Raw genomic sequence first — 12,891 nt, 5'->3', positions numbered from 1 at the left:
GTGTGCGTGTGTGTGTGTGCGTGTGTGTGTGTGCGTGTGTGTGTGTGCGTGTGTGTAAATAAGTCTTATTCAGTATGAAAATGACAAAGGTTACACATTTTCACTGTCTGTTACTGAATCAGCATTCGGATTTGAACAAAAAGATATGGTTGAGAGAGTAGTAACCTATTTGTTCTCAGTGGATGAGAGAATAAATGACAGTGTGTGCATGTAATGCTGAGAACAGGGAAAAAAGCTGAGGGTAGCAGGTGACATAATCCAGGCTAAGACTGTGTAAAAGGCACAAAAAACACACTCTTGTTCAGTCATATCTACGTATACTCACTGTAGGGATTAATATTTACAAGAAAATTTGACATTTTCTGTTGAGAAAGCAGTAGCACACCATCCAGGGGAATTGATTTGTTTTTAAGGTATAACTTCAGCTACTGTCAAAACTTATTGGCCGTATTTAAAGCAACACTAAATGCAAAGAGGAGAAATATGCATAATCCTACCTGACAGCTTTTTTGCATTATTTGGTGGTATTAATAACTGCCAAGGCAAAAGAACGCCATTTATGTTGATCAATTTTAGAATCAACATAACATAAACATTGCATGCATGTTGAACGCCGCTATAGCTGTGAGGAATATGAAATGCCAAGTTTGTTCCCTGTGATCCTGTCTACTGACTCATGGAAGGGATATTTGGTCATTTGTTCAAAGAAATTTGTTAAAGCGAATAATCTGACATTTTCAAAGTCATTCGATTAAGCCAAGACAGACTCTATGTTCTGTGAGCAGTCAGAGGCTGTTGGTGCCAGCCTTCTGTACTAGCCCAGCAATGTAAAATATAAAAATAAAGTCAATGATCACTCAATGTTAACAGAACAGCCGGGTCTGAACCACTAGTAAAAATATGTTTAAATATGATTTCTGCTTCTATAAGGTGCTGACTCTGGCCAGTAATGAGCGGATCCCTCTGAACCCCACCATGAGGCTGGTGTTTGAGATCAGCCACCTTCGCACTGCGACCCCTGCTACAGTATCTAGAGCAGGTAGTCCTCAATCTCCTTTCTTTGTCTAGTCCTTTTACTTAGGCTTTTATGACAATATTGTTGTATTTTGGATATATTTTCTAATGTTTTTGCAGCAAGCCAGAGTTTCCAACCGGGCAAAGTGGGCTTAGTGACTAATTGCTAATTGACAATTTGTTTACACAAATAGTATTCCAACATAATGGAGCAGCCTGAGATAGGCTGCTTTCTGCATTCTACTTGGTGTCGGGGGTCAAAGGGGGCCCACATTTTAGCCCCAGGGTACTGTAGCCACCAAATGTGTAATATTCCCTGTGTCTCTGTCCAGGCATCCTGTACATAAACCCAGCGGACCTCGGCTGGAACCCGCCAGTGTCCAGCTGGATTGACAGGAGGGAGGTCCAATCAGAGAAGGCCAACCTGACCATACTGTTCGACAAGTACCTCCCCTCTTGCCTGGATGGCCTCAGATCAAGGTAACGCAGCTCTCAGCAGCGCTGTCACTATGAAATTACATTCTCACAGTCATGTCCCGCTGACGCATGATCGCATGTAACATAACATGGGGAGGGACTGTGCTAAAGTGGGCGTGTTGGACCTAAGCAAACAGGGACTGACTCCGAAGAACTGGATGCCATTCTGCATTCTATTGTACAGGATCACTCGCCTCCTCCAACACCTCCATCACCACTGCTATAAGAGCAGACAACAAAAACAGGAAGCAGAGGAGGAAGACAGAGAGGAGGAATATTTTGTCCTCAATGTGAGGCAACAAATCCAGAAAATGCAATCAACAACAAACGTTGTCAAAATAAGCTCTATTTATTCTGTAAAATTAAATTTGATACTTTATTTTATGTGCTAATTAAGAAAACCAAGTCAGCAGTAATGCTTGAATCCAGTGATGTAATATGTCTGTCTTTGCTCAGGTTTAAGAAGATCATCCCTATCCCTGAGCAGAGCATGGTCCAGATGCTCTGCTACTTGCTGGAATGTCTGCTGACTCCAGAAAACACCCCGCCGGACTGTGCCAAGGAACTTTATGAGCTCTATTTTGTCTTTGCTGCGGTCTGGGCCTTTGGGGGAGCCATGTTCCAGGACCAGGTACTATGTGGGCCTCTAGGCATGTGAGACGCTTACTAAGTGGTTGCATAAAGGGGAAAGAAATAGGACACAACTGAACAGCTGAATGATTTTTTTCCCTCTTCTCATAACTCCTTCCTGAAAGACTTTTTTGCACTTGCATTATGGGTATTCTTTGCTATAATTTAAACCCTGATGGCTCTTATGCAACTCAACTGTGTGTCTCTCTTCATGAAAAGTCATTTGAAAGTCATTGTCAGTTGAAAAAATGGCAGATATCTCCATCTGAAAATGAAGTGGACTCAATTCCCGCTCAACAACACACAGGCTGGCTGAATTTAAATCAGTAGGAGAGCCATGGCAAGCAGTTGCTAAACAATCCCGTTAATGCGGTACAGTAAGTGCGTCCATCTAAGTTATGGGATAAAACTGCTCTCCCCTTGGTACAAATGTACTCCACTTTATTTTCCCATCACAGATGCATTTAAATGCTAAGTGGTTTTATTGACTGGAGTTGGTAGTGAATAGAGGAGACAGGTACCAAGGGTGGGAGGCAGGGAAGAAGGCGAGGAACTGCCAACCAGCAGGTGATGAGGCTCCTTCACCGTCTGACTCAGACAGATGGATAGATAGGCCTGCCATCTCTCATTTTTTACCCTTCAACTGCTGTGGCCGTATCTCTATGTTGTTGCCATTTATTTGTCCTCTGGTTTGTATTCACACCAGTGTAAATCAAACGCACAGATCCATAGATTGGGGAGAGAGAGCAAAGAGGAAGTTATTTTAAAGTATTGACCACTCGCCTTCCGTCTGTGTCTCTGCGTGTCTGCTCTGTGTGAGTGTAGCTGGTCGACTACAGAGTGGAGTTCAGCAAGTGGTGGGTGGTCGAGTTCAAAACCATCAAGTTCCCATCCCAGGGCACCGTGTTTGATTACTACATTGACCCAGAGAGCAAGAAGTTTGAACCATGGTCCAAGATGGTGCCCAAGTTTGAGATGGATACAGATACACCTCTTCAGGTACAGTAGGTTGTTAAACAGGATTCAAGCTTCAGGCAAGAGTTTGGTGCAATAATACCGATCCCGTCCACTGGACTTATTCTTCAATTAAATAACAATTTTGATTCCATTAATAGTTTAAAGCTGCACTAACCACTATTTTCGTATTAATCAATCACTATACATATTATACTGTGGAGTTGCTTGCAGTAACAAAGTCAGTGACTAGCTGGAGCAGTAAGACCCAATATGTCCCTCAAGAGTTGGTGAAGACTAAAACATTTCTGCTTTTCTATTTTATGTCATTGTACGTTAAAAATGTCAGATCTGGGAACTTTTGACATTTTCACTACTAGACAAAGCTATTCATTGATTATTATGAAATACATATTTGGCATATGAATTGATAATCAAGATAATCAGTAGTTGCAGCCCTATAACTCTGTAGTATTGGGCCCATACTGCATGTTTTTATGTGTGTGTGTGTATATATATATATATATATATATACAGTATGTATGTATGTGCAGGCGTGTCTGGTCCACACTACAGAGACCATTCGAGTTCGTTACTTCATGGACCGCCTCCTGGAACATCGTCGGCCCGTCATGCTGGTTGGGAACGCTGGGACAGGGAAGTCTGTTGTGGTCGGGGACAAACTGGGATCATTGGATGAAGACAAATACATGATTAAAAATGTCCCTTTTAACTATTACACCACATCTGCTATGCTCCAAGGTAGGAACTGTGCATGGAGAAGATGTGTTTCTGATTGGCTTGCAGGAGTGTTAAAATTGTGTTTTGGCTGATGTACTCTTCCAGTTAAATCAAATGTCTACACACTGACTCATGACTCTCTAACTCTAAACTACTACATACATATTTCTATTCAATCACACCTTTCATTCCTACATGCCTGCCCTATATCACTCTTTAACGTTTGTGTGAAGACGAATCCAGAAAGTCGTCGAGCTATTTGGGTTGTTAGTTAATGCTAATTAGCAGCTAAGCTAAAGCTAAGTAGCAGCAAGATGCCTCCCTTCTCCACGGACGACTACCACAAACTCCTGCAGAAGATTGCAGTCTTGGAAACAAAAATCCACCAACTAGAAGTAAACGTGGAGGTAAATGGACTGTGTGGGAATGATACCACTTTACCATGGACTCAAAACATTGGACAAACGCAAGCTAAGACACAGCTAACTAGCACCACCAGGCCTACCAAGAAACAGGAGGAGAGAGCAGATAATGAATCTTCAAAAGGTAGTCCTCCCTGGAACTCTCTCGTTGCAAAGCCGAAGAGGAAATCATACTCAGCTCCCTGAGATTTATGATAAGACTGGCTGTCCTGCACTACCACACAGGCAGAACTCCTCCTCAACCCCTGCACTCAGACGGACAAACCCATGGACAGCTGAGAAAAGTAAAACCAGCAAAAAACCTCAGCAACAACCAAGTCTGTTCCCACTGCCAAGGACAAGAGACAAGAGGAGTCTAAACAAGAGATAACCACACAGCATCGTCGTAGAGACCTTACGGGAAGGATGCCCCCGCCTAGGGAGAGCCAAGAGGAGGAGTCACCAACCTCATCATCAGGGACCGCCTCTGATCACCCACTTTCTCCCCCCCCTCCAAGATGAGGAGTCTTTACCTCCCTCACCAGCACCTACTTCCACCCTCAGACTCCATCCTGGTCCCCCTTCTCTCCAATCACACTCTCCCCATCCTCACCCCACCTGGAGTTCACTGACCACATGAAAGAGCTGGTCACTGCTCGAACCAAACTCACTCCCCGCCACACTTCCATTTTCTTTTCTATAATCCCTCCTCGACGTCCAGTTCCACCTTCGCATTCCAGCCTCACCTCCTCAGTCCTCACCCAGTTTTGACACAATCGGCGAAGTTAGAGTGCCCTGCCCCTCCCCCACTTCTACCACGGCTCCACAACCATAAAGGCAATAGTTGATATCTTGTGGGTCCAGGCTACAAGGCTAATGACACCAGTGATTCTCTCCAGGAAAAGTCGGGGCCCTGTATGCAGCTAGCCTTCTCTTCCCTTAATTCCTGTCCTGATAGTTTATAGAAAAAGAAAGCAAGGCTGCGAAGCAAGAATAGTGATTCTGCAAACTTATCAAACTTAACATTTATGCCTCGTCAGCCTGTCCAAATAAATTGGGCAAATAAAGCTTTAAACACATTAAACTTAGCTTTATTAAATGTCAGGTCTCTGCCAGGAAAAAGCATTTTTAATCAATGATTTTATTGTTAGGCACAAACTGGACTTTTTGTTTTTAACTGAAACTTGGTTAGACCAAGATAACAGTGCAGCTTGAATCAACACCTCACAACTTCAGTTTCATGAGTGAAACAAGAGCGCATAAGAAAGGAGGTGGAGTTGCAATTTTATTTAATGATTCTCTTCAATGCAAGCAGATGTCCTTTGGTCATTTTACTTCTTTTGAATATGTGGCTCTGAATTCCACTCAAGCTTTATTCCTAAACATTTACAGACCACCTAAATACTGTGCTTTGAGTTTACTGAGCTGCTGTCTATAATCTCTATTGATTTTGACTGTTATTGTTGGCGATTTTCTAATATCCATGTTGATAATCCCCAGAACAGAGGGTCTATAGATCTAAATTATGTGGTGTCCTTGATAACTATGATCTGACTGATCATGCGACAGGACCCACCCACAACAGGGCCTAATCATCACCAAAGGTGTAAACATTACCAAGCTTGCTGTGACTGATTTTGCACTCTCTGATCATTTCTGTGTTTTCTTTGAGAGTGCAGACTCCTTGCACACAAATGTCCAAACCGAGTTTGTGACAAAGCGTTAAATCTCTGAAAACACCAGTGAACTATTTATTCAGAAGTTCTGCTCCTCACCAGCCCTCTCTTGCATCTCAGTCAATGAGCTTGTAGATGGCTTCAATTATAAAGTTAAAAATGTTATTGATGCCATTGCACCCACTAAAGTGAAGGTTGTCTCGGGTAAGCAAAGATCTCCTTGGAGAAATGCCACGCTGGTCAGAATAGAGAAACAAGAGTGTCGGAAAGTGCAGGTGGCGGAAAACAAATCTCCAGGTTGACTGTGACATCTATAAAGAGAGACTTCGCAATTATAATTTTGGAATTTAGAAATACAAGGCAGTCCTTCTCTGACATAACCAAAAACAATAACAATACACGTGCTTTATTTGCTACCGTCGACAGGCTAACAAACACTCCAGTGTCAGTAGCTGCTGAGCTCCAATCCACCTGGGCATGCAATCAATTGCCTCCTTTTTTACTGACAAAATTCAGAAAATTAGACAAGCAGTGAGTGCCTCCACACCAACCACAGGAACACATCCCTTCTCTTAGGTGTCTTCCCACAAGCCCTACAAACTGCAGTTAATAAACCACTCCTAAAGAAGGCTGATTTAGACTCCGCAACAATGAACAATTATAGGCCAACATCAAACCTCCCATTTTTAAGTAAAATAATTGAAAAAGCGTTTTTTCAACAGCTGAACAACTTCCTGGCCGTAAATAACTGTTTTGATGTCTTCCAGTCAGGCTTTTGACAGCACCACAGTACTGAAACTGCTCTTGTTAAGGTTTTCAACGACTTAAACACAGACAGTGGCAGAATAGTATTATTGGATCTCAGTGTCCACCATGACATACTACTAGAAAGACAAACAATCTGGGTGTGACTCTCTGGCACAGCACTTAACTGGTTTGAATCCTACTTGAAGGACCAAGAATACTTTGTGTCTGTAGCTGACTAAAATGACATATATTGTTCCCCAAGGTTCAATACTGGGGCCTCTTCTGTTCAACATCTACATGCTTCCACTAGCTCAGATTATGGAAAACAACAAAGTGTGTTATCATAATTATGCAGACGACACACAAATCTACATAACTATATCACCAGGGGACTATAATCCCATACAAGGGCTGGGTAAATGCATTGAACAAATCAACAACTGGATGTGCCAGAATTTTCTTCAATTAAACAAAGATAAAACAGAAGTAATTGATTTTGGTACCAAGGACGAACGATTGAAAGTCAGCGCTCAGCTTCAATCACTGACGTCAAAAACCAAGCCAGAAATCTAGGTGTAGTTATGGATTCAGACCTCAACCTGAACAACCATATCAAGACAATTACATAATCAGCCTAGTATCACCTGAATAATATATCAAGGATTAGAGGATTTATGTCTCAACAGGATTTGGAAAAACTTGTCCGTGCATTTATCTTCAGCAGACTGGACTACTGTAACGGTGTATTTACAGGTCTCTGTAAAAAGTCAATCAGAAAGCTGCAGCTGATTCAGAACGCTGCAGCTCGAGTCCTCACTAAGACCAAGAAAGTGGATCACATCACTCTCTGCACTGGCTTCCTGTCCAACAAAGAATTTACTTTAAAATCCTGCTGTTGGTTTATAAAGCACTGAATGGTTTAGGGCCAAAATACATCTCTGATCTGCTGCTACCTTATGAACCATCCCGACCCCTTAGGTCGTCTGGGACCGGTCTACTTTCTGTTCCCAGAGTCAGAACTAAACATGGAGAAGCATTCAGTTTTTCTGCTCCACATATCTGTAACAAAGTCCCAGAAAGCTGCAGGTCTGCTGAGACCCTCAGCTCCTTTAAATCAAGATTGAAGACTTTTCTGTTTGCCACTGCCTAATTGAACCAGATTCAAGGATATTAATCAATTTCCTGCATTTCTGCATTTTACTACTGTATATTATTTCTTACACTGCTTTTTAATGTTTCAATCAATGTTCTTAATTGTTTTTAAATCTCCTTTTCTTTTGCCTTATGTTTTGATGCTTTTAATGGTTTAATGTGAAGCACTTTGAATTACCTTGTTGATGAAATGTGCTATACCAATAAACTTGCCTTGCCTTGCCTCTGCTCTTCTGTTCCTCTCCCACACAGCTGTGCTGGAAAAACCCCTTGAAAAAAAAGCTGGGCGCAACTACGGTCCTCCAGGCAGCAGAAGACTGATCTACTTCATAGATGACATGAATATGCCCGAGGTGGATTCATATGGAACGGTGCAACCTCACACACTCATACGCCAACACATGGACTACAACCACTGGTAGGCCTGAGTCAATTACATGTAGCTACATATGAGCTATATGTAATATGTATGAGTAAACATGAAAACATGTCTGTGCTGTTTAAAGAGGGTGACATTATGCATAGACTGTGTCTTTCTAGGTGATTATCAGGAAATACCACATCAGCAGTGGAATTGTTCCTCACCTTGCTTCAATGATGGACAGTTTCAGAGATTCTCTCAATGTATTTGCATAGAAAATAATCATTCAGATAATGGGGTGCCAACAGCTGATTGGTGTAATAATTCTAGTGAAAATGTCTTCAGTATTCAGTGAGATCCCTGCCTCAGTATTAATATGGTACAACTTTAATGAGTCAAAAGGCAAATTTAAAGGCAGGGTTGTATGATTCCCCTTAAAGGGATTCCTTTGCTCATCTCTCTGACACAGTGAGGCCATTCTGAACATGGTTCCACTGTGTCAGACGCAGGATGACTAGCCTGGACACGGTCAGCCCATTACAGATATGCTGGGAGGATTTCAGGTATGAAATTGAGAGGAAGGAAGATGCTACTGAGCCACGCCAGCTTAAGTGGGAGCTGAGGTGCCATATCGATGAATGTGTGTGTGTGTGTGTGTGCATGCAAGACTGTTAAATAATGATTTATTTTCTGCATGTTTATGTGTGTGTGTGTGTGTGTGTGTGTGTGTGTGTGTGTGTGTACTCCCAGGTATGACCGTAATAAGCTGATTTTGAAGGAAATACACAGCGTTCAATACGTGTCCTGCATGAACCCCACAGCCGGCAGCTTCACCATCAATCCCCGGCTGCAGGTACACACACACACACACACACACACACACACACACACAGCACATTGTGTACCACACTGGTTATGCAACACACTGCAGAGAATGTGCACTAATCACAAAAAAAATTCTTTATGTATTTGTTTCTGAGTTTCTTTGTTCATTCATTTATGCCATTTATGCACAGTTGATTGGACTTAGACAGAAGTTCCATAGTGAATGTAACATGTCTCAACATTATGTTTCAGCATTTAGGAAATGACAAGATTTGCTTGTTCATTTGTTTGTTTCTGTTTGTGCAATATCTCAGACTGATCTAATCTCACAAAACTTTTGAGCACAACTTTGTTTGCTAAATAAACAAAATAAACTCACAAAATGTCAATGAAGGAAATATTCTTACACCTGAACAGCAAAATACAGCCAAGTTTCTCTCAAAACCAAATTAAGACAGGCCTGTTGCCTTGTTGACTCTTCATAAAACACTTCATTCTAACTGGACAGAAACTAAATATAACTCACTAAATACATCTTGATTCGTCTTTTCACTGTTCTAATAATCAGCAACTCCGTTTGGTCGAAATATATCCTCAGTTCACAGAGTAAGATGTGAAAATATGGCCATTCACGTTTTTCCCTGCTGTTTCTTTCTGCGTCCAGCTGCCCGCTGAGCAGCTGCCTTGCTGCAGCGGCTGGTTGGTGGCGCTCACTCCTATTTCGGAGGTCGACCATTAAATCAGCTTATTATATTGACAAAAATTGCCCTAAAATTGACACTTCATCACAAGTTCATACTGAAGATCTAAATCTTTAGAAATAAATCACAAATATGTTCTTTCATTTAGACCAGCTGGTCAACATAGTTTTTAGCAAATGCTGCTCAAACAGGAGGTATATTTGCATTTGTTAGGGACCATTTTCAGTGACAGATTAATCCACAGTTGGCGCTGGGTCATAACAAAACGTTACAGGAAGTGAAAAGAGATGGATATTGACTTTAGGGCTCTCAAACATGATTTTTGGATTCATGGTTGAAATTAAATGTAACTTTATTATCCAAATTCATTAGGTTAAAACATCACAAGATGATCGTACAGAGGTCCACTGCTGTATTCACTGTGTTCTCTATCCATACCTACTGCACTCTGATCTACTCACACACAAACACTCACACAGAGGCACACATAAACATAAGATGAAGTAAGTTCACCTTTAAAACTGGGGACAAAACAGTGAAGCAGTAGATGTAGCTGATGATAGATTGCACAGATGACTATGTCTGTTAAACGCTGTGTTACAGCTGAACTAGTGAACCCGAGTGTTAGACACAGAGAGGAAGGAGACTGGAGTTAGAATAACAGAGATTGAATGATGTGAAAGCAGCAGGAACAAAGAAATGCTTAAATCATGTAGCTTTGATCTTACATCCTAATATTCGGCCTCTATGGCTCAGCTCAAACTGTGACTTATTTAAAACTAGGAGGCCACCTCCATCAAGGCTGTGTCCATAAGTGAAAAATAATGCGTGTATCCGCCCCGTCATTCGGGTCCCTGGGCTATGCTACACCCTCCCAACAAATGTCAGAGTTGTTACATTTAACATTAATCACCACATCCTTTTTTTTTAACATCAACCCGTAATAGTTATCTTTGCATCATCTGATAACATTTTCAAAACCCAGAACTTTGTTGTTTGTGTGCAAAGTGTACCAAAACGATGAAGAGAAACAGTTTTGACGTGCTCCTGTACTTACTCTAAGAAATGACTACATAGAATTTATTTTCACTTGTTTTACAGCAAAACATTTTATCCTCAAATAGATTGATATTGACACTGAGATTTCTTCGGGACTGACGTTAAAGCCACAAGGGGGTAATTGTTCATTTGAATTACTTTTAGGTACTGGCACAATCCAAGATGTTTTCCACAGGTCAGGGACCTTGTCTGCGTCTGTATCGACTGACACATTAAGTGTTTTGCATATGACCCTGCAGCCCCATTGATTTTCTAGCCTCAGCCAAAAGGAAAATAAGGCTCATCCTAACACTGTCCTCAGATTTGTGTAAACAGACAGTAGAGTTTGATCAGAAACTGGAAAGCGATTATGATGAAGTATACAGTACATGATCTTCTACCTGGGATATTCAGCACACATACTTACTTGACTTTATGATTACAGACCAAACTTCAATATGGTCTTATTTGAAATGAAAAGGCACAGTCCTTCTTTCACTGATGGTCACCTATAAGTGTGGAACAACATGTTCACTGTTGCCTTGTTTATGCTGCATCTCCCTCTATAGCGCCACTTCTCTGTCTTCGCCCTGTCCTTTCCTGGAGCCGAGGCCTTGAGCACCATCTACATCTCCATCCTGTCTCAGCACCTGAGAGGAGAGGGCTTCACCAGCGGCCTGCAGAAGAGCTGCCCCACCCTGGTCCAGTTAGCCTTGGCCCTGCACCAGGGCATCTCCTCCACCTTCCTCCCCACTGCAGTCAAGTTCCACTACATCTTCAACCTGCGAGACCTCTCCAACATATTCCAGGTGACACAGATAGAAAATATGCAAGAAGGATTTATCTACACCGATATTCTTTTAGAAGGACAACCTCAGGTTAATTTTTTCACAATTAAATGTCAGAAGTTACCTTGAGAAAGTTTTTCATATCATTCCCGTTTCCATTTCATTTGCCTTGATTCTCTGTTTCTACAGCTCTGCTTCCCACGTGGAAAGAGCCAGGCTCCTGCCACTCATTTCTCATCTAAATTATTATTGATTTAGGAGATGGGTCTGAAAGCTAGAAATAAGTCTGAAGTAAGTGTAACAGAAAATAGAATGGATTTGCACTTCCACGGGTGATTTAATGTATTTAAATGAATATAGTATCAGAATGCAGAGGCTGTCAAGGGAGACTCTTCGGGGGCAATATTTCTGTCTAAATCCTCCACGGCATCATGGAGGGCAGGCTCTCTCATTTAACTCACTCCATTGTATAATTAATGCTTTAAGCCACTAAGCAATAGGAACTTTCAGATTTCATAATTCCATCTGTGAGTTTACAAAGGCAGTTCTTACTATAGCCTACTATTACACGAAGTATAAAATACATAAGTGTAGTGATATGCAATTTATATTCAGCTTTTTAAGGCTGCACTAATTCAAGTTCTTTTATACTACAATGGATCCAATTATTATATGTAGGTACGTATGTTGGTGGTACGTTACAAGCAAAGACTGCTGTGCCAAATATGCAGGCTGTGATTGACAACAGGATGACAATAAAGACAAGCAACTAAACCCAAAGGAGCAAAACAAGTTAAAAAAAGACTAAAGCCCAGTCCCAGTGTTCCCCCTGAGGCCCTCAGCCCCAAACCATAAGGGACTTCACTGACCTGAAGGGGCTGCAAGGGCTCCAAATGGTATAAATAGGAAAGGAACAGCACTTTGTAGCGACATATCACCTTACCATGATGGCCCCAAACACTGTATGTAGAATTGTGGATTTCAATTTTATGTTGTTTAACTTCCTGATTTGAACATCTTTCAGGCTTGCCTCACTAGATGATCGGTAGTTGTCAAATAATCTATTCATTTATTTTTTTACACTGAAATTAAAAGAAATGGTTGATAAATAAACCAGCTGTGGAATATAGCCTCTGCTTGCATTCCTCATGCGCTTTTATGTACCATCTTAAATCCTTAATCTCAATTTTTACATTAAACTTTAATATGCATATGCTGGCTGAAAACATGTGCCGTCCTTGTTGACCTTTTTTTATGCCTCCGGCATAAACGTCACAATGCTATGAATTGTGGGTAACTACCTCAAGCAAAGTCTGCAGAAATGTGGACTTAGGGAAAGTGTGCATTAAGGGCTCAAAATGTCTGCGAGAGAGCCCCCTGAACCTT

The 12,891-nt window shown here is 41.5% G+C and overlaps 1 protein-coding gene across 2 annotated transcripts in view; it reads left to right on the top strand.

The window, feature by feature from the left end:
* Window positions 1-12,891, top strand: part of dnah9 (dynein, axonemal, heavy chain 9) — a 147,006-nt gene that overhangs the window by 55,497 nt on the left and 78,618 nt on the right. For both annotated transcript variants that reach the window (XM_031873863.1, XM_031873862.1), the window contains exons 40-47: window positions 931-1,039; window positions 1,347-1,494; window positions 1,948-2,122; window positions 2,947-3,120; window positions 3,630-3,837; window positions 8,045-8,210; window positions 8,904-9,006; window positions 11,287-11,526. In XM_031873863.1, the coding sequence (XP_031729723.1) occupies window positions 931-1,039; window positions 1,347-1,494; window positions 1,948-2,122; window positions 2,947-3,120; window positions 3,630-3,837; window positions 8,045-8,210; window positions 8,904-9,006; window positions 11,287-11,526 (1,323 nt within the window). The remainder of the gene's footprint in view (window positions 1-930; window positions 1,040-1,346; window positions 1,495-1,947; window positions 2,123-2,946; window positions 3,121-3,629; window positions 3,838-8,044; window positions 8,211-8,903; window positions 9,007-11,286; window positions 11,527-12,891) is intronic.

The sequence above is a fragment of the Anarrhichthys ocellatus genome, unplaced genomic scaffold (genome assembly GCF_004355925.1).
Source record: "Anarrhichthys ocellatus isolate YVR2014 unplaced genomic scaffold, GSC_Weel_1.0 scaffold76, whole genome shotgun sequence".
NCBI classification, from domain to species: Eukaryota; Metazoa; Chordata; class Actinopteri; order Perciformes; family Anarhichadidae; genus Anarrhichthys; species Anarrhichthys ocellatus.
Note: the sequence above shows the minus strand (reverse complement) of the source record. Positions and strands in the feature narration are given on the sequence as shown.